Source organism: Oncorhynchus kisutch, unplaced genomic scaffold, assembly GCF_002021735.2.
Source record: "Oncorhynchus kisutch isolate 150728-3 unplaced genomic scaffold, Okis_V2 Okis04b-Okis11a_hom, whole genome shotgun sequence".
Classification (NCBI taxonomy): Eukaryota; Metazoa; Chordata; class Actinopteri; order Salmoniformes; family Salmonidae; genus Oncorhynchus; species Oncorhynchus kisutch.
Window position 1 is genome coordinate 10,492,733 of NW_022261981.1, and position 19,182 is coordinate 10,511,914.

A 19,182-nucleotide genomic window follows, 5' to 3' on the forward strand; every position below is an offset into this window, starting at 1 on the left:
AAAGCCAAGCTGGGCATGAAGATTTAAGACCGGTGGACGTCTACGTTTACTGTAGAGAGAGACGAGGAACAACCACATTGGACTGCATGTACTACTACAGATGAATCACTTAGGCTTTAGAACAAGAACCAAAATGACACACTATTCCCTATGTAGGGCACTACTTTAGACCAGTGTCCCATAGGGCTCTAGTCTAAAGTAGTGCACTACATAGGGAATAGGGTGCCGTTTGGGACACTAGATACTGCTTTTTATTTTTTGACTCCAAGCAGCTGTCAGTCTGTCCGTCTCCCGGTCCTCCTGCCTGCTCTATGGGACCGACTATGCAGGCTTCTGTTATTAGCTCATCAGACACACAAACATCAACATCCAATCATAAAGAAGAGGGAAGCACCATGGGGTCAGAGATCACAGGATGTCATTATACCAGAACTATATTTATAGGATGACTTCCACAGGGAAGTATACTAAAGCATACCTACTGTAGAGGTACTTGGAGCCATCTTCTCCACAGTCCTACTCCATACTGTAGAAGTACCTGGAGCCATCTTCTCCAGTCCTACTTCCTACTGTTGAGATACCTGGAGCCATCTTCTTCACAGTCCTACCCCCTACTGTAGAGGTACTTGGAGCCATTTTCTCCACAGTCATACCCCCTACTGTTGAGATACCTGGAGCCATCTTCTCCAGTCCTACTTCCTACTGGTGAGATACCTAGAGCCATCTTCTCCAGTCCTACCCCCTACTGTAGAGGTCCCTGGAGCCATCTTCTCCAGTCATACCCTCTACTGTTGAGATACCTCGAGCCATCTTCTCCACAGTCCTACCCCCTACTGTTAAGATACTTTGAGCCATCTTCTCCAGTCCTACCCCCTACTGTTGAGATACCTCGAGCCATCTTCTCCAGTCATACCCCCTACTGTTGAGATACCTCGAGCCATCTTCTTCACAGTCCTACCCCCTACTGTTGAGATACCTCGAGCCATCTTCTCCAGTCATACCCCCTACAGTACTGATCTGAAATGCCAAACATGTTACCTATTCAAGCTTACTGTATACCATGACGAGATGTGTTTTCCAAAGCAATATAAATGTGTATTCGGCTCACTGAAACAGTGATTGGGTACATCTTAAAACACAACCTCATTGGACGTGACAGAACGTGAAGAAGGAAAACGAACACAGCCGTTGTCCAGGATACATCCCAAATGGCACCCTATTCCCATTATAGTACACTACTGTTGACCAGGACCCAGGCACCCTATTCCCTATATAGTACACTACTGTTGACCAGGGACCATGCACCCTATTCCCTATATAGTACACTACTTTTTACCAGGGCCCATGCACCCTATTCCCTATATAGTGCACTACTGTTGAACAGGGCCCATGCACCCTATTCCCTATATAGTACACTACTGTTGACCAGGACCTATGCACTATATAGTGTTCCATTTGGGATGCAGTCTCTGACAGGTCACCGTCAACATGTTGATGTTCGGTGTTGTTGGTTTTAGGCCGTTGATCCCTTAGAGTAAATCACCCTTCTTAATCCCAAATGGATGGCAGCAACCAGTCGCCTGAATGTTCTCAACATGCATTTGAAATTAAACGTGGTATTGGGGGGGGGGGGGTCAAAAAACGAAAGAGCGTTACCCATGTTCTTTAGTCCAAGTCAATAATGGATCAGCTTAGCTGGGTGTTCTTACAGCAACATAATAACCTTGAATAATGGCCTGTGTCCCAAACTGCTCCCTATTCCCTATTTAGTACCGTACTTTGGATTAGGGCCCATAGTAGTGGTCTATATAGGGAGCCGTTTAGCATACAGACATGATGTCCAACGTTGAGCTCAACTAGATTGTGTCCGACAGAGAAGAGCTCTCTGTATCCTTCCTGACCAGTAGAGAGGTTTACCCACAGAAGCTCTTATCTGATCACTGTTCACTCAGTCTAGAAGACCAGCTGTAGAATAGACTTCTGGCATGTTTCACTCACTTAACAATAAAAACATCACTTCAAAGACATATTTCTACTCTTTATCGAGGAAAAATATATGCCAATTTTTGTGTAAAAAACTGTAAATGTTTAACTTATTCCCGTTTCATTTATCTGAAGTGATATCCATGTGACTCGGTAAGAAGACATTTCTAATGTATGTGAGGACAGAGAGGGTTATGGGAAATGTAGTCTGTTGGTTTGACAAACATTTTGTTAATGTAAGATAGTGAACAGTCCTAAAGGCCTTGTTCATTTACATTGAAAAGTGCATTCAAATGATTGACTTGATTACTAAAAATAATATATTTAAAATGCTTTTATCAATGTAAGGTAGTATTGTATTCTTTGTGTAACATATTTTTGTAAAGATTTTTATTTTCTGTCCCGCAGTTAAATCATCATCCTGGAGTTGTTGGATAACGGTTTATTATTGTCAAATGTTGTTAGTATGTTACTGGATCTCTGCTTGTTTCTGGGAGCAGCAATGTCATTTATCTACAATAAAAATGAATAAATTCAGCCTTTCTGTGGTTGGTCGATTTTGATTCTCTTTTGTTGAGAACAGCCTTTCTGTGGTTGGTCGATTTTGATTCTCTTTTGTTGAGAACAGCCTTTCTGTGGTTGGTCGATTTTGATTCTCTTTAGAAGGCCGGCGTTCTAATCAGAAACGTGTCCTGAAAGAAGATGGTTAAGAATATGAGTCTTCAGACTGAGTTGTTGTTGTTGTTTGCAGCAACTTTCATCTGAACTTTACAATACTGACAACAAAGTTTAAACAAAACACAATGAAAACACCAAGATAAACTTGTTTCAACTTCGGTACAGATTTAGTATATCATTTATTCATTTATGTAAATATAAATGCTATTGTAATGTAACATTGTATTGATATAATCTCTCTAAATCTAATAATAATGTGATATTTATTTGTACAGAATGATATATTGCCTGTGAAACCCCAGGTAGGCTGTTGCTGCAGTAGGTCTACTACTAACCCAGTCAGTCTCTATTCAACAACCTCCTACCCTCTGTGAAACCCCCGGTAGGATGTTGCTGCAGTAGGACCCTCTACTAACGCAGTCAGTCTCTATTCAACAACCACCTACCCTCTGTGAAACCCCCGGTCGGCTGTTGCTGCAGTAGGTCTACTACTAACGCAGTCAGTCTCTATTCAACAACCACCTACCCTCTGTGAAACCCCAGGTCGGCTGTTGCTGCAGTAGGACCTTCTACTAACCTAGTCAGTCTCCAACAACCTCTCTACCAGAGTCCCTCTGGAATATGGTCATATCCATTAGGGCACACATTAGAAACACATTTTGTAGTTGAAAATTAGCATTTTGTATTGGACAAGTCCCTTATTGTTTCAGTCAGTTTTCTTCCATTTGAATACGACCCCCCCTCTCCGACAGGCTGAGGAGACCTGTGGTCCAGGTAAGTCTGTTTCTGCAGAGACGGTAGAGGAAGTGAGATGTCTCACTCTGCTTTTTCCCCCTGGGTTCATATACAGTCAATGACATAAGTAGACTAGACCCAGCTGCTATCGCATTGTCTATTGGAAAGGCACTTCCTTAAGCAGTCTGTTCGTTTTTAACGGTAAACCCGCCTGAGTAAGACATCTTCATTTATCCACCATCTTTGAACTACAGAGTGTATATAGTCATGGGTTTAATCGGTCTGGGTTGTAGAAATGTCCGTTTGTCTCATATAGAGTGCTTGGTATGATCAACACAGAGCTGCTCCATAGAAACATCCGTCATGCTCAGTACTTCTAAAGAGAGTGGGCCCCTTCAGCTTTTATGTATTCATTCTATGTGCCATCAGTAAAAATGCATGTCCTCACCCTCCATGTACTCGAGTCTTGTACAAACTGTCTCCTGTGAGGTGAGCGGAATATCTGGACAGTATCTAGGGATTGTCCAAGATGATAAAAAAAGAGACGAGTATCACCGCTTCCCAGAGTCACCGACGGAGACCGATATACAGCGACACTGTTTGACTCTCTGGATCTTGCGGTGCCTGAAGGGCGGCTGGAGGTCAGGACAGTCCAGCTCTACGGTCAGCGTGGTGAAACGCTGCGGCCGGCAGAAAGCACAGGACCGGAAAGACTCCTGCTCCGTCTTAACGTGTCGTGGGATATAGAAGGAGTTACACTGTCCGTAGCAGAACCTGTTGATGACGGTACGACTGAGACAGCCCTCCTCGCTCACCGTCTGACGCAGCGGCTGGGTCTTGCACCAGTCACTCTTCAGGTACTTCCTCTCTGTGACGACCAGAGCTTCCTGGCTGGAGGCAAGTATTTCCTGTTTACGGGTGCGTTTGTCAGAGGTGTTGCCGTTCCCTTTGAAAGGGTTGGGGATGGAGCCTTGGAGGCGGGTCTTGCGGGTGTCGCCGCCCACCAGGCACAGGATGCCTGCAAGCAGGATTGACAGAACAAACTGTCTGTACATCCTGACAGAGAGAGGAGAGGAGAGGTTAGAACAAACTACCTGAACATCCTGACAGAGAGGTTAGAACAAACTACCTGTACATCCTGACAGAGAGGTTAGAACAAACTACCTGTACATCCTGACAGAGAGGAGAGGTTAGAACAAACTACCTGTACATCCTGGCAGAGAGGAGAGGTTAGAACAAACTACTTGTACGTCCTGACAGAGAGGTTAGAACAAACTACCTGTACATCCTGACAGAGAGGAGAGGTTAGAACAAACTACCTGTACATCCTGGCAGAGAGGAGAGGTTAGAACAAACTACCTGTACATCCTGGCAGAGAGGAGAGGTTAGAACAAACTACTTGTACGTCCTGACAGAGAGGTTAGAACAAACTACCTGTACATCCTGACAGAGGTTAGAACAAACTACCTGTACATCCTGACAGAGGTTAGAACAAACTACCTGTACATCCTGACAGAGAGGAGAGGTTAGAACAAACTACCTGTACATCCTGGCAGAGAGGAGAGGTTAGAACAAACTACCTGTACATCCTGGCAGAGAGGAGGGGTTAGAACAAACTACCTGTACGTCCTGACAGAGAGGTTAGAACAAACTACCTGTACGTCCTGACAGAGAGGTTAGAACAAACTACCTGTACGTCCTGACAGAGAGGTTAGAACAAACTACCTGTACATCCTGACAGAGAGGTTAGAACAAACTACCTGTACGTCCTGGCAGAGAGGTTAGAACAAACTACCTGTACGTCCTGACAGAGAGGTTAGAACAAACTACCTGTACATCCTGACAGAGAGGTTAGAACAAACTACCTGTACATCCTGACAGAGAGGTTAGAACAAACTACCTGTACATCCTGGCAGAGAGGAGAGGTTAGAACAAACTACCTGTACATCCTGGCAGAGAGGAGAGGTTAGAACAAACTACTTGTACGTCCTGACAGAGGAGAGGTTAGAACAAACTACCTGTACATCCTGACAGAGGTTAGAACAAACTACCTGTACATCCTGGGGCACATCTCCATTAATCTCAAGACAGACTTGTGATTGTCAGTATATACACATTGTGTTCTGTCATTAATGTAGCTCCTTAACCAATCGACTGCCCCTGAGACCAATGTTTCTGAGTCTAGCTAGCAACAATTCATGGTCAACTGAATCAAAGACCTTTTGATAAATCCACAAACAGAGCAGCACAATGTTGCTTTTTATCAAGTACATTCATGTTTGCCACGGCCATAGCTGCAGGTGTGGTGCTGTGCCCCGATCTAAAGCCAGACTGAACCCCACTCAGTATGTTCTACTCAATGAAGACGTTTTTTAACTGTGAGTTCACTAGATGTATTGACTTTGGCCAGGATAGGGAGTTCACTAGTGATTCACAGACTTTGGCCAGGATAGGGAGTTCACTATGGATTCATAGACTTTGGGCCAGGACAGGGAGTTCACTAGGGATTCATAGACTTTGGCCAGGAATAGAGAGTTCACTAGGGATTCATAGACTTTGACCAGGATAGGGAGTTCACTAGGGGTTCATAAACTTTGACCAGGATAGGGAGTTCACTAGGGGTTCATAGACTTCGGCCAGGACAGGGAGTTGACTAGGGATTCATAGACTTTGACCAGGATAGGGAGTTTAGAGATGGCACAATAGTTATTAGCATCTGAGGGATCTCCTCCCTTTAGCAGTGGGAGGACAGAAGCTGATTTCTAAATGCAGGTTATAGAATTGGTCAAGAGACTCAAGTTGAAAATATGAGCCACAGGTTCAGTAATAATACCAGCTGCTATCTTTAAGAGGTAAGGGGGTCCAGGTTGTCTGGACCTGCAGACTTTTTTTATGGCTATAGCCTTTCAGTGCTTTATGGACCTCAGTATAAGAAACAGGCTCAAAGTTAAAATGGTTGACATAAGACCTTGTATCATAGTTGACTGTAACAGAGCTGACATTAGAGGCCTGAGCCCCACCATTATCAACAACTGAACCAGCAGATATGAAGTGCTTGTTAAAACCCCCTACACTATTGGCTTTATCCTTCACTTCATTAGCATCCATCATTAAATGGTCAGGAAGGCCAGAGGAGACATTAGAATACATCATTACATGGTCAGGAAGGCCAGAGGAGACATTATAACCCATCATTAAATGGTCGGGAAGGCCAGAGGAGACATTAGAACCCATCATTAAATGGTCAGGAAGGCCAGAGGAGACATTAGAACCCATCATTAAATGGTCAGGAAGGCCAGAGGAGACATTAGAACCCATCATTAAATGGTCAGGAAGGCCAGAGGAGACATTAGAACCCATCATTAAATGGTCAGGAAGGCCAGAGGAGACATTAGAATCCATCATTAAATGGTCAGGAAGGCCAGAGGAGACATTAGAACCCATCATTAAATGGTCAGGAAGGCCAGAGGAGACATTAGAACCCATCATTAAATGGTCAGGAAGGCCAGAGGAGACATTAGAACCCATCATTAAATGGTCAGGAAGGCCAGAGGAGACATTAGAACCCATCATTAAATGGTCAGGAAGGCCAGAGGAGACATTAGAACCCATCATTAAATGGTCAGGAAGGCCAGAGGAGATATTAGAACCCATCATTAAATGGTCAGGAAGGCCAGAGGAGACATTAGAACCTGCCACTGATTTGATTAGCTTCCAGAACTTGGTAGGGTTGTTAATCTGATTTGGACTTCCTGATCCATACGGTGTGTTTGTTTCTTAGCCTTCTGAAGGAGGCCCATGTCAACAGGGGCATTTGTTTCTTAGCGTTCTGAAGGAGGCCCATGTCAACAGGGGCATTTGTTTCTTAGCGTTCTGAAGGAGGCCCATGTCAACAGGAGCATTTGTTTCTTAGCGTTCTGAAGGAGGCCCATGTCAACAGGAGCATTTGTTTCTTAGCGTTCTGAAGGAGGCCCATGTCAACAGGGGCATTTGTTTCTTAGCGTTCTGAAGGAGGCCCATGTCAACAGGGGCATTTGTTTCTTAGCCTTCTGAAGGAGGCCCAGGTCAACAGGAGCATTTGTTTCTTAGCGTTCTGAAGGAGGTCCATGTCAACAGGAGCATTTGTTTCTTAGCCTTCTGAAGGAGGCCCATGTCAACAGGAGCATTTGTTTCTTAGCGTTCTGAAGGAGGCCCATGTCAACAGCACCATTTGTTTCTTAGCCTTCTGAAGGAGGCCCATGTCAACAGGAGCATTTGTTTCTTAGCCTTCTGAAGGAGGCCCATGTCAACAGGAGCATTTGTTTCTTAGCGTTCTGAAGGAGGCCCAGGTCAACAGGAGCATTTGTTTCTTAGCGTTCTGAAGGAGGCCCATGTCAACAGGAGCATTTGTTTCTTAGCCTTCTGAAGGAGGCCCATGTCAACAGGAGCATTTGTTTCTTAGCCTTCTGAAGGAGGCCCATGTCAACAGGAGCATTTGTTTCTTAGCCTTCTTAAGGAGGCCCATGTCAACAGGAGCATTTGTTTCTTAGCCTTCTTAAGGAGGCCCATGTCAACAGGAGCATTTGTTTCTTAGCCTTCTGAAGGAGGCCCATGTCAACAGGAGCATTTGTTTCTTAGCCTTCTGAAGGAGGCCCATGTCAACAGGAGCATTTGTTTCTTAGCCTTCTGAAGGAGGCCCATGTCAACAGGGTCATTTGTTTGTCTAGCCTGATCCCCAAGAGACATCTCTCTTATTAATTCATTCTGCCAAGTTATCTGAAAACCAGGGATTGTCCCTTCCACTCTATTCTACATTTCTTCACAGGGGCATGCTTATCACAAATGGACACAAATTACATGTAAAAAATATTTACAGGCAGTGTCAACATCGGTAATCAGACTTATTCTGTCAATATTATGGAACAGGTGGGGAGGCAGGGTAGCCTAGTGGTTAGAGTTGGAGGGGCGGCAGGTAGCCTAGTGGTTAGAGTGGAGGGGCGGCAGGTAGCCTAGTGGTTAGAGTGGAGGGGCGGCAGGTAGCCTAGTGGTTAGAGTGGAGGGGAGGCAGGTAGCCTAGTGGTTAGTGTGGAGGGGCGGTAGGTAGCCTAGTGGTTAGAGTGGAGGGGCGGCAGGTAGCCTAGTGGTTAGAGCGGAGGGGCGGCAGGGTAGCCTAGCGGTTAGAGTGGAGGGGCGGCAGGGCAGCCTGGCGGTTAGAGGCAGGGCAGCCTGGCGGTTAGAGGCAGGGCAGCCTGGCGGATAGAGGCAGGGCAGCCTGGCGGTTAGAGGCAGGGCAGCCTGGCGGTTAGAGGCAGGGCAGCCTGGCGGTTAGAGGCAGGGCAGCCTGGCGGTTAGAGGCAGGGCAGCCTGGCGGTTAGAGGCAGGGCAGCCTGGCGGTTAGAGCGTTGGACCAGTAACCGAAAGGTTGCTGGATTGAATCCCTGAGCTGACGAGGTAAATCTGTCGTTCTGCTCCTGAACAAGGCAGCCATTAACCCACTGTTCCCCAGTAGACCGTCATTGTAAATAAGAATTGGTTCTTAACTGACTTGCCTAGTCAGTCCGTTTGTATGTCTGATCCTTGAGATATGAGTTGGAATGATCCTGTCTACCAAAGCAAACACTTGTGATGTGAAGGTGGATGCTGTATATAACTATTTCAATATCAGTCTATTTGACGAAAACACAAACTTCTGATTGAGAAGGCATGTTTGTTCTGCATCTTGCCCCTCGTCAACTGTAGCCTTGTAGGAGTTGGTGCCGAGTCAGAGCAAAGCCTGCTACGTGATGAGCTCTGAAGGTCAACTGTAGCCTTGTAGGAGTTGGTGCCGAGTCAGAGCAAAGCCTGCTACGTGATGAGCTCTGAAGGTCAACTGTAGCCTTGTAGGAGTTGGTGCCGAGTCAGAGCAAAGCCTGCTACGTGATGAGCTCTGAAGGTCAACTGTAGCCTTTTGGGAGTTGGTGCCGAGTCAGAGCAAAGCCTGCTACGTGATGAGCTCTGAAGGTCAACTGTAGCCTTGTGGGAGTTGGTGCCGAGTCAGAGCAAAGCCTGCTACGTGATGAGCTCTGAAGGTCAACTGTAGCCTTGTGGGAGTTGGTGCCGAGTCAGAGCAAAGCCTGCTACGTGATGAGCTCTGAAGGTCAACTGTAGCCTTGTGGGAGTTGGTGCCGAGTCAGAGCAAAGCCTGCTATGTGATGAGCTCTGAAGGTCAACTGTAGCCTTGTGGGAGTTGGTGCCGAGTCAGAGCAAAGCCTGCTACGTGATGAGCTCTGAAGGTCAACTGTAGCCTTTTGGGAGTTGGTGCCGAGTCAGAGCAAAGCCTGCTACGTGATGAGCTCTGAAGGTCAACTGTAGCCTTTTGGGAGTTGGTGCCGAGTCAGCGCAAAGCTCCGTGATGAGCTCAGGAGCGGAGAAGAAACCTGATGCACCATGGGGTGGTGTATATCTACCTCATTTACCTGGTAGCCCTGCACATCAACTCTGTACTGGTACTCTGTGTATATAGCCAAGATATTACCTGGTAGCCCTGCACATCAACTCTGTACTGATACTCTGTGTATATAGCCAAGATATTACCTGGTAGCCCTGCACATCAACTCTGTACTGGTAGCTCAGTACTGGTATAGATAGCACTGGTATAAATAGTACTATACACCAGTGCTATTCATACCAGTACAATTTATACCAGTACTATATTTATACCAGTACTATATATATATAGTACTGGTATATAAATAGTACTGGTGTGTGTATATAGTATTGGTATAAAAAGTACTGGTATAAATAGTACTGGTGTGTGTATATATAGTATTGGTATAAAAAGTACTGGTGTATAAATAGTACTGGTGTGTGTATATAGTATTGGTATATAAAGTACTGGTGTATAAATAGTACTGGTGTGTATATATAGTATTGGTATAAAAAGTACTGGTGTATAAATAGTACTGGTGTGTGTATATAGTATTGGTATAAAAAGTACTGGTGTATAAATAGTACTGGTATAAAACGTACTGGTGTGTGTATATAGTACTGGTATAAATAGTACTGGTGTATAAATAGTACTGGTGTATAAATAGTACTGGTGTATAAATAGTACTGGTGTATAAATAGTACTGGTATAAATAGTACTGGTATAAATAGTACTGGTGTATAAATAGTACTGGTGTATAAATAGTACTGGTGTATAAATAGTACTGGTATATAAATAGTACTGGTATATAAATAGTACTGGTATAAAACGTACTGGTGTATAAATAGTACTGGTGTATAAATAGTACTGGTATAAAACGTACTGGTATATAAAACGTACTGGTATATAAATAGTACTGGTATAAAACGTACTGGTGTATAAATAGTACTGGTATAAAACGTACTGGTGTATAAATAGTACTGGTATAAAACGTACTGGTATAAAACGTACTGGTGTATAAATAGTACTGGTATAAAACGTACTGGTGTATAAAACGTACTGGTGTATATATAGTACTGGTGTAAAACGTACTGGTGTATAAACGTACTGGTGTATAAAACGTACTGGTGTATAAATAGTACTGGTATAAATAGTACTGGTATAAAACGTACTGGTATAAAACATACTGGTGTATAAATAGTACTGGTATAAAACGTACTGGTGTATATATAGTACTGGTATAAAACGTACTGGTGTATAAATAGTACTGGTATAAAACGTACTGGTGTATAAATAGTACTGGTATAAAACGTACTGGTGTATATATAGTACTGGTATAAAACGTACTGGTGTATAAACGTACTGGTATAAAACATACTGGTGTATAAATAGTACTGGTATAAAACGTACTGGTGTATATATAGTACTGGTATAAAACGTACTGGTGTATAAACGTACTGGTATAAAACGTACTGGTGTATATATAGTACTGGTATAAAACGTACTGGTGTATAAATAGTACTGGTATAAAACGTACTGGTGTATAAACGTACTGGTATAAAACGTACTGGTGTATAAACGTACTGGTATAAAACGTACTGGTGTATAAATAGTACTGGTATAAAACGTACTGGTGTATATACGTACTGGTATAAAACGTACTGGTGTATATATAGTACTGGTATAAAACGTACTGGTGTATATATAGTACTGGTATAAAACGTACTGGTGTATATATAGTACTGGTATAAAACGTACTGGTGTATAAATAGTACTGGTATAAAACGTACTGGTGTATAAACGTACTGGTGTATAAAACGTACTGGTGTATAAATAGTACTGGTATAAAACGTACTGGTGTATAAATAGTACTGGTATAAAACGTACTGGTGTATAAACGTACTGGTGTATAAATGTACTGGTGTATAAACGTACTGGTGTATAAATGTACTGGTGTATAAACGTACTGGTGTATAAACGTACTGGTGTATAAAACGTACTGGTGTATAAATAGTACTGGTATAAAACGTACTGGTGTATAAACGTACTGGTGTATAAAACGTACTGGTGTATATATAGTACTGGTATAAAACGTACTGGTGTATAAAACGTACTGGTATAAAATATTGATATATTTCTCTCTGAGTGTCGGGAAGGACCCGTCAGGGGAAGGACCCGTCAGGGGAAGGAGACCCGTCAGGGGAAGGACCCGTCAGGGGAAGGAGACCCGTCAGGGGAAGGAGACCCGTCAGGGGAAGGAGACCCGTCAGGGGAAGGACCCGTCAGGGGAAGGAGACCCGTCAAGGGAAGGAGACCCGTCAGGGGAAGGAGACCCGTCAAGGGAAGGAGACCCGTCAGGGGAAGGAGACCCGTCAGGGGAAGGACCCGTCAGGGGAAGGACCCGTCAGTAAACATTCCACTGTTGTTTCTCTCTGAGTGTGGGGAAGGGCCCGTCAGTAAACATTCCACTGTTGTTTCTCTCTGAGTGTGGGGAAGGGCCCGTCAGTAAACATTCCACTGTTGTTTCTCTCTGTTGTCGGGAAGGGTCCGTCAGTCAACATTCCACTGTTGTTTCTCTCTGTTGTCGGGAAGGGCCCGTCAGTAAACATTCCACTGTTGTTTCTCTCTGAGTGTGGGGAAGGGCCCGTCAGTCAACATTCCACTGTTGTTTCTCTCTGAGTGTGGGGAAGGGCCCGTCAGTAAACATTCCACTGTTGTTTCTCTCTGAGTGTGGGGAAGGGCCCGTCAGTAAACATTCCACTGTTGTTTCTCTCTGTTGTCGGGAAGGGCCCGTCAGTCAACATTCCACTGTTGTTTCTCTGTGTTGTCGGGAAGGACCCGTCAGTAAACATTCCACTGTTGTTTCTCTCTGTTGTCGGGAAGGACCCGTCAGTAAACATTCCACTGTTGATTCTCTGTGTTGTCGGGAAGGGCCCGTCAGTATACATTCCACTGTTGTTTCTCTCTGCGTTGTCGGGAAGGACCCGTCAGTAAACATTCCACTGTTGTTTCTCTGTGTTGTCGGGAAGGACCCGTCAGTCAACATTCCACTGTTGTTTCTCTGTGTTGTCGGGAAGGGCCCGTCAGTAAACATTCCACTGTTGTTTCTCTGTGTTGTCGGGAAGGGCCCGTCAGTAAACATTCCACTGTTGTTTCTCTGTGTTGTCGGGAAGGGCCCGTCAGTCAACATTCCACTGTTGTTTCTCTGTGTTGTCGGGAAGGGCCCGTCAGTAAACATTCCACTGTTGTTTCTCTGTGTTGTTGGGAAGGGCCCGTCAGTCAACATTCCACTGTTGTTTCTCTGTGTTGTCGGGAAGGACCCGTCAGTAAACATTCCACTGTTGTTTCTCTGTGTTGTCGGGAAGGGCCCGTCAGTCAACATTCCACTGTTGTTTCTCTGTGTTGTCGGGAAGGGCCCGTCAGTCTACATTCCACTGTTGTTTCTCTCTGTTGTCGGGAAGGACCCGTCAGTCAACATTCCACTGTTGTTTCTCTGTGTTGTCGGGAAGGGCCCGTCAGTAAACATTCCACTGTTGTTTCTCTGTGTTGTCGGGAAGGGCCCGTCAGTCAACATTCCACTGTTTCTCTCTGTGTTGTCGGGAAGGGCCCATCAGTATACATTCCACTGTTGTTTCTCTCTGTGTTGTCGGGAAGGACCCGTCAGTATACATTCCACTGTTGTTTCTCTCTGTGTTGTCGGGAAGGACCCGTCAGTCAACATTCCACTGTTGTTTCTCTCTGTGTTGTCGGGAAGGACCCGTCAGTCAACATTCCACTGTTGTTTCTCTCTGTGTTGTCGGGAAGGGCCCGTCAGTATACATTCCAGTGTTGTTTCTCTCTGCGTTGTCGGGAAGGACCCGTCAGTATACATTCCACTGTTAGTCCACACCTGTTGTTTCTCTCTGCGTTGTCGGGAAGGACCCGTCAGTCAACATTCCACTGTTGTTTCTCTGTGTTGTCGGGAAGGGCCCGTCAGTCAACATTCCACTGTTGTTTCTCTGTGTTGTCGGGAAGGGCCCGTCAGTATACATTCCACTGTTGTTTCTCTCTGTGTTGTCGGGAGGACCCGTCAGTCTACATTCCACTGTTGTTTCTCTCTGTTGTCGGGAAGGACCCGTCAGTCAACATTCCACTGTTGTTTCTCTGTGTTGTCGGGAAGGGCCCGTCAGTCAACATTCCACTGTTTCTCTCTGTGTTGTCGGGAAGGGCCCATCAGTATACATTCCACTGTTGTTTCTCTCTGTGTTGTCGGGAAGGACCCGTCAGTATACATTCCACTGTTGTTTCTCTCTGTGTTGTCGGGAAGGACCCGTCAGTCAACATTCCACTGTTGTTTCTCTCTGTGTTGTCGGGAAGGACCCGTCAGTATACATTCCACTGTTGTTTCTCTCTGTGTTGTCGGGAAGGGCCCGTCAGTATACATTCCACTGTTAGTCCACACCTGTTGTTTCTCTCTTCGTTGTCAGGAAGGACCCGTCAGTGCACTATGGGGACACAAGGTGCACTATGGGGACACAAGGTGCACTATGGGGACACAAGGTGCACTATGGGGACACAAGGTGTACTATGGGGACACAAGGTGCACTATGGGGACACTTTAGGATACTGTTTAAAAAATAAGAAATAGAACCAGCTCTCCCCTCCCTCCCCTCCCTCTCTCCTCTCCCCTCCCTCCCCTCCCTCTCTCCTCTCCCTCCCCTCCCTCTCTCCCCTCCCTCCTCCCCTCTCTCCCCTCCCTCCCTCCCCTCTCTCCCCTCCCTCCCTCCCCTCCCTCTCTCCCCTCCCGCTCTCTCCCTCCCTCCCTCTCTCCCCTCCCTCTCTCCCTCTCTCTCCCTCCCTCTCTCTCCCCTCCCTCTCTCTCCCCTCCTCTCTCTCCCTCCCTCTCTCTCCCTCCCTCTCTCTCTCTCCCCTCCCTCTCTCTCTCTCCCCTCCCTCTCTCTCCCCTCCCTCTCTCTCTCCCCTCCCTCTCTCTCTCCCCTCCCTCTCCTCTCCCTCCCCTTCCTCTCCCTCCCCTTCCTCTCTCCCTCCCTTCCTCTCTCCCTCCCCTTCCTCTCTCTCTCCCCTCCTCTCTCTCCCTCCCTCTCTCCCCTCTCTCCCTCCCTCCCCTCCCCTCCCTCTCCCCTCCCTCCCTCCATGTCTTTCCCTCCCCATATCCCTCCCTCATCTAGGTCTCTCCCTCCCTCATCTAGGTCTCTCCCCCCTCCCTCATCTAGGTCTCTCCCCTCTCCCTCATCTAGGTCTCTCCCCCTCTCCCTCATCTAGGTCTCTCCCCCCTCTCCCTCATCTAGGTCTCTCCCCCCCTCCCTCATCTAGGTCTCTCCCCCCCTCCCTCATCTAGGTCTCTCTCTCTCTCCCCCCTCATCTAGGTCTCTCTCTCTCCCTGTCTCTCTCTCTCCCTGTCTCCCACTCTCTCTCGCTCTCCTCTCCCTCTTTCCCACTCTCTCTCCCTCTCTCTCCCTCTCTCCCACTCTCTCTCTCCCTGTCTCTCTCTCCCTCTCTCTCCCTCTCTCCCACTCTCTCTCGCTCTCTCTCATATATTTATATATCATATATATATATATATATATTGCAGTACGGGGTCTGATCGTTGGGGTCAGTCAACCTACGGCTCTTTCCACTAGTTTCACATATTTTCCTTCAGGACAGGAAGAGGCAGATTAACTCTAATTTGTCACTTTGTCTCACTCAGCTCGGCAGGATCCATGGCTAGGAATAATGATTAAGTAGGGACAACTGAGGTGCCACTGTCAGACAGACAGACATCTTTGTAGCACATGTGGCTATAACTTTGAAAATCCATTTTCTAAGAGTTGAAATGGAATTACTCACAGACAACTAACGCCTGGCATCTGTTTGTCTCTAAGCTTTCTCCTCTAGCTCTCCTCTCTCCTCTAGCTCTCCTCTCTCCTCTAGCTCTCCTCTCTCTCTCCTCTAGCTCTCCTCTCTCCTCTCCTCTCTCTCCTCTCTCCTCTCTCCTCTCTCCTCTCTCCTCTCTCCTCTAGCTCTCCTCTCTCCTCTAGCTCTCCTCTCTCCTCTAGCTCTCCTCTCTCCTCTAGCTCTCCTCTCTCCTCTAGCTCTCCTCTCTCCTCTAGCTCTCCTCTCTCCTCTCTCTCCTCTAGCTCTCCTCTCTCCTCTCTCCTCTCTCCTGTCTCTCTCCTCTCTCTCTCCTCTAGCTCTCCTCTAGCTCTCCTCTCTCTCTCTCTCCTCTAGCTCTCCCCGCTGTCCTCTCTCCTCTCTCTCTCCTCTCTCCTCTCCTCTCTCCTCTAGCTCTCTCCTCTCTCCTTTAGCTGTCCTCTCTCTCTCCTCTCTCCTCTCCTCTCTCCTCTAGCTCTCCTCTCTCTCTCTCTCCTCTAGCTCTCCTCTAGCTCTCCTCTCTCTCTCTCTCCTCTAGCTCTCCTCTCTCCTCTAGCTCTCCTCTCTCCTCTAGCTCTCCTCTCTCTCTCCTCTAGCTCTCCTCTCTCCTCTCTCCTCTCTCCTCTCTCCTCTCTCCTCTCTCTCTCTCCTCTAGCTCTCCTCTCTCCTCTAGCTCTCCTCCTCTCCTCTAGCTCTCCTCTCTCCTCTAGCTCTCCTCTCTCCTCTAGCTCTCCTCTCTCCTCTAGCTCTCCTCTCTCCTCTAGCTCTCCTCTCTCCTCTAGCTCTCCTCTCTCCTCTCTCTCCTCTAGCCTCCTCTCTCCTCTCTCCTCTCTCCTGTCTCTCTCCTCTCTCTCTCCTCTAGCTCTCCTCTAGCTCTCCTCTCTCTCTCTCCTCCTCTAGCTCTCCCCGCTGTCCTCTCTCCTCTCTCCTCTCTCTCTCCCTCTCCTCTCTCCTCGCTCCTCTAGCTAGCGCTCCTCTCCTCCTCTGGCTCTCCTCTCTCCTCTCTCCTCTAGCTCTCCTCTCTCCTCTAGCTCTCCTCTCCTCTCCCTCTAGCTCTCCTCTCTCCTCTCTCCTCTAGCTCTCCTTCTCTCCTCTAGCTCTCCTCTCTCCTCTAGCCTCCTCCTCTCTCCTCTAGCTCTCCTCTAGCTCTCCTCTCTCCTCTAGCTCTCCTCTCTCCTCTCTCCTCTCTCCTCTAGCTCTCCTCTGTCCTCTAGCTCTCCTCTAGCTCTCCTCTCTCCTCTAGCTCTCCTCTCTCCTCTAGCTCTCCTCTCTCCTCTAGCTCTCCTCTAGCTCTCCTCTCTCCTCTCTCCTCCAGCTCTCCTCTCTCCTCTAGCTCTCCTCTCTCCTCTAGCTCTCCTCTCTCCTCTCTCCTCTAGCTCTCCTCTCTCCTCTAGCTCTCCTCTCTCCTCTCTCCTCTAGCTCTCCTCTAGCTCTCCTCTCTCCTCTAGCTCTCCTCTCTCCTCTAGCTCTCTCCTCTCTCCTTGAGCTGTCCTCTCTCTCTCCTCTCTCCTCTCCTCTCTCCTCTAGCTCTCCTCTCTCTCTCTCTCCTCTAGCTCTCCTCTAGCTCTCCTCTCTCTCTCTCTCTCCTCTAGCTCTCCTCTCTCTCTCTCCTCTAGCTCTCCTCTCTCCTCTAGCTCTCCTCTCTCCTCTCTCCTCTCTCCTCTAGCTCTCCTCTCTCCTCTAGCTCTCCTCTCTCCTCTAGCTCTCCTCTCTCCTCTAGCTCTCCTCTCTCCCTCCTCTCTCCTCTCTCTCCTCTAGCTCTCCTCTCTCCTCTCTCTCCTCTAGCTCTCCTCTCTCCTCTCTCCTCTCTCTCTCCTCTCTCTCTCCTCTAGCTCTCCTCTAGCTCTCCTCTAGCTCTCCTCTCTCTCTCTCTCCTGCTAGCTCTCCCCGCTGTCCTCCTCTCCTCTCTCCTCTCTCTCTCCTCTCTCCTCTCTCCTCTAGCTCTCCTCTCTCCTCTAGCTCTCCTCTCTCCTCTAGCTCTCCTCTCTCCTCTAGCTCTCCTCTAGCTCTCCTCTCTCCTCTAGCTCTCCTCTCTCCTCTCTCCTCTCTCCTCTAGCTCTCCTCTGTCCTCTAGCTCTCCTCTAGCTCTCCTCTCTCCTCTAGCTCTCCTCTCTCCTCTAGCTCTCCTCTAGCTCTCCTCTCTCCTCTCTCCTCCAGCTCTCCTCTCTCCTCTAGCTCTCCTCTCTCCTCTAGCTCTCCTCTCTCTCTCTCCTCTAGCTCTCCTCTCTCCTCTAGCTCTCCTCTCTCCTCTCTCCTCTAGCTCTCCTCTAGCTCCTCCTCTCCTAGCTCTCCTCTCTCCTCTAGCTCTCCTCTTGCCTCTAGCTCTCCTCTCTCCTCTAGCTCTCCTCTCTCTCCTCTAGCTCTCCTCTCTCCTCTAGCTCTCCTCTCCTCCTCTCTCCTCTAGCTCTCCTCTCTCCTCTAGCTCTCCTCTCTCCTCTCTCCTCTAGCTCTCCCTCTCCTCTCTCCTCTAGCTCTCCTCTAGCTCTCCTCTCTCCTCTAGCTCTCCTCTAGCTCTCCTCTCTCCTAGCTCTCCTCTCTCCTCTAGCTCTCCTCTAGCTCTCCTCTCTCCTCTAGCTCTCCTCTCTCCTCTAGCTCTCCTCTAGCTCTCCTCTCTCTCCTCTAGCGCTCTCTTCTCTAGCTCTCCTCTCTCCTCTAGCTCTCCTCTCTCCTCTCTCCTCTAGCTCTCCTCTCTCCTCTCTCCTCTAGCTCTCCTCTCTCCTCTCTCCTCTAGCTCTCCTCTAGCTCTCCTCTCTCCTCTAGCTCTCCTCTCTCCTCTCTCCTCTAGCTCTCCTCTCTCCTCTCTCCTCTAGCTCTCCTCTCTTCTCTCTCCTCTAGCTCTCCTCTCTCCTCTCTCCTCTAGCTCTCTCTCTCCCTCTCTCTAGCTCTCCTCTCTCCTCTCTCTCTAGCTTCTCCTCTCTCCTCTCTCCTCTAGTTCTCCTCTCTCCTCTAGCTCTCCTCTCTCCTCTAGTCTCCTCTCTCCTCTCTCCTCTAGCTCTCCTCTCTCCTCTAGCTCTCCTCTCTCCTCTCTCCTCTAGCTCTCCTCTAGCTCTCCTCTCTCCTCTAGCTCTCCTCTAGCTCTCCTCTCTCCTCTCTCCTCTAGCTCTCCTCTCTCCTCTCTCCTCTAGCTCTCCTCTCTCCTCTAGCTCTCCTCTCTCCTCTAGCTCTCCTCTAGCTCCCTCTCTCCTCTAGCTCCTCTCTCCTTCTCTCCTCTAGCTCTCCTCTCTCCTCTAGCTCTCCTCTCTCCTCTAGCTCTCCTCTCTCCTCTAGCTCTCCTCTAGCTCTCCTAGCTCCTCCTCCTCTAGCTCTCCTCTCTCCTCTCTCTCTAGCTCTCCTCTAGCTCTCCTCTCTCCTCTAGCTCTCCTCTAGCTCTCCTCTCTCCTCTAGCTCTCCTCTAGCTCTCCCTCTCTCCTCTAGCTCTCCTCTAGCTCTCCTCTCTCCTCTAGCTCTCCTCTAGCTCTCCTCTCTCTCCTCTAGCTCTCCTCTCTCTCCTCTAGCTCTCCTCTCTCTTCTAGCTCTCCTCTCTCCTCTAGCTCTCCTCTCTCCTCTAG

General features: G+C 47.8%; 2 protein-coding genes across 3 annotated transcripts in view; one reads left to right on the top strand and one right to left on the bottom strand.

Annotated features, from left to right (window-relative positions):
• Positions 1-2,521, top strand: part of LOC116359728 (formin-2) — a 122,416-nt gene extending 119,895 nt beyond the window's left edge. The window contains exon 20 of one of the 2 annotated variants that reach the window (XM_031813097.1): positions 1-2,521. In XM_031813097.1, the coding sequence (XP_031668957.1) occupies positions 1-27 (27 nt within the window). In that variant the 3' untranslated portion in view covers positions 28-2,521. The other variant, XM_031813098.1, reaches the window with a different exon arrangement.
• LOC109885148 (gremlin-2-like) overlaps positions 2,387-19,182 on the bottom strand; it is a 25,653-nt gene continuing 8,857 nt past the window's right edge. Inside the window, exon 2 of the mRNA XM_031813099.1 lies at positions 2,387-4,452. Coding sequence (XP_031668959.1) covers positions 3,948-4,451 — 504 coding nt within the window. The 5' untranslated portion in view covers position 4,452 and the 3' untranslated portion in view covers positions 2,387-3,947. The remainder of the gene's footprint in view (positions 4,453-19,182) is intronic.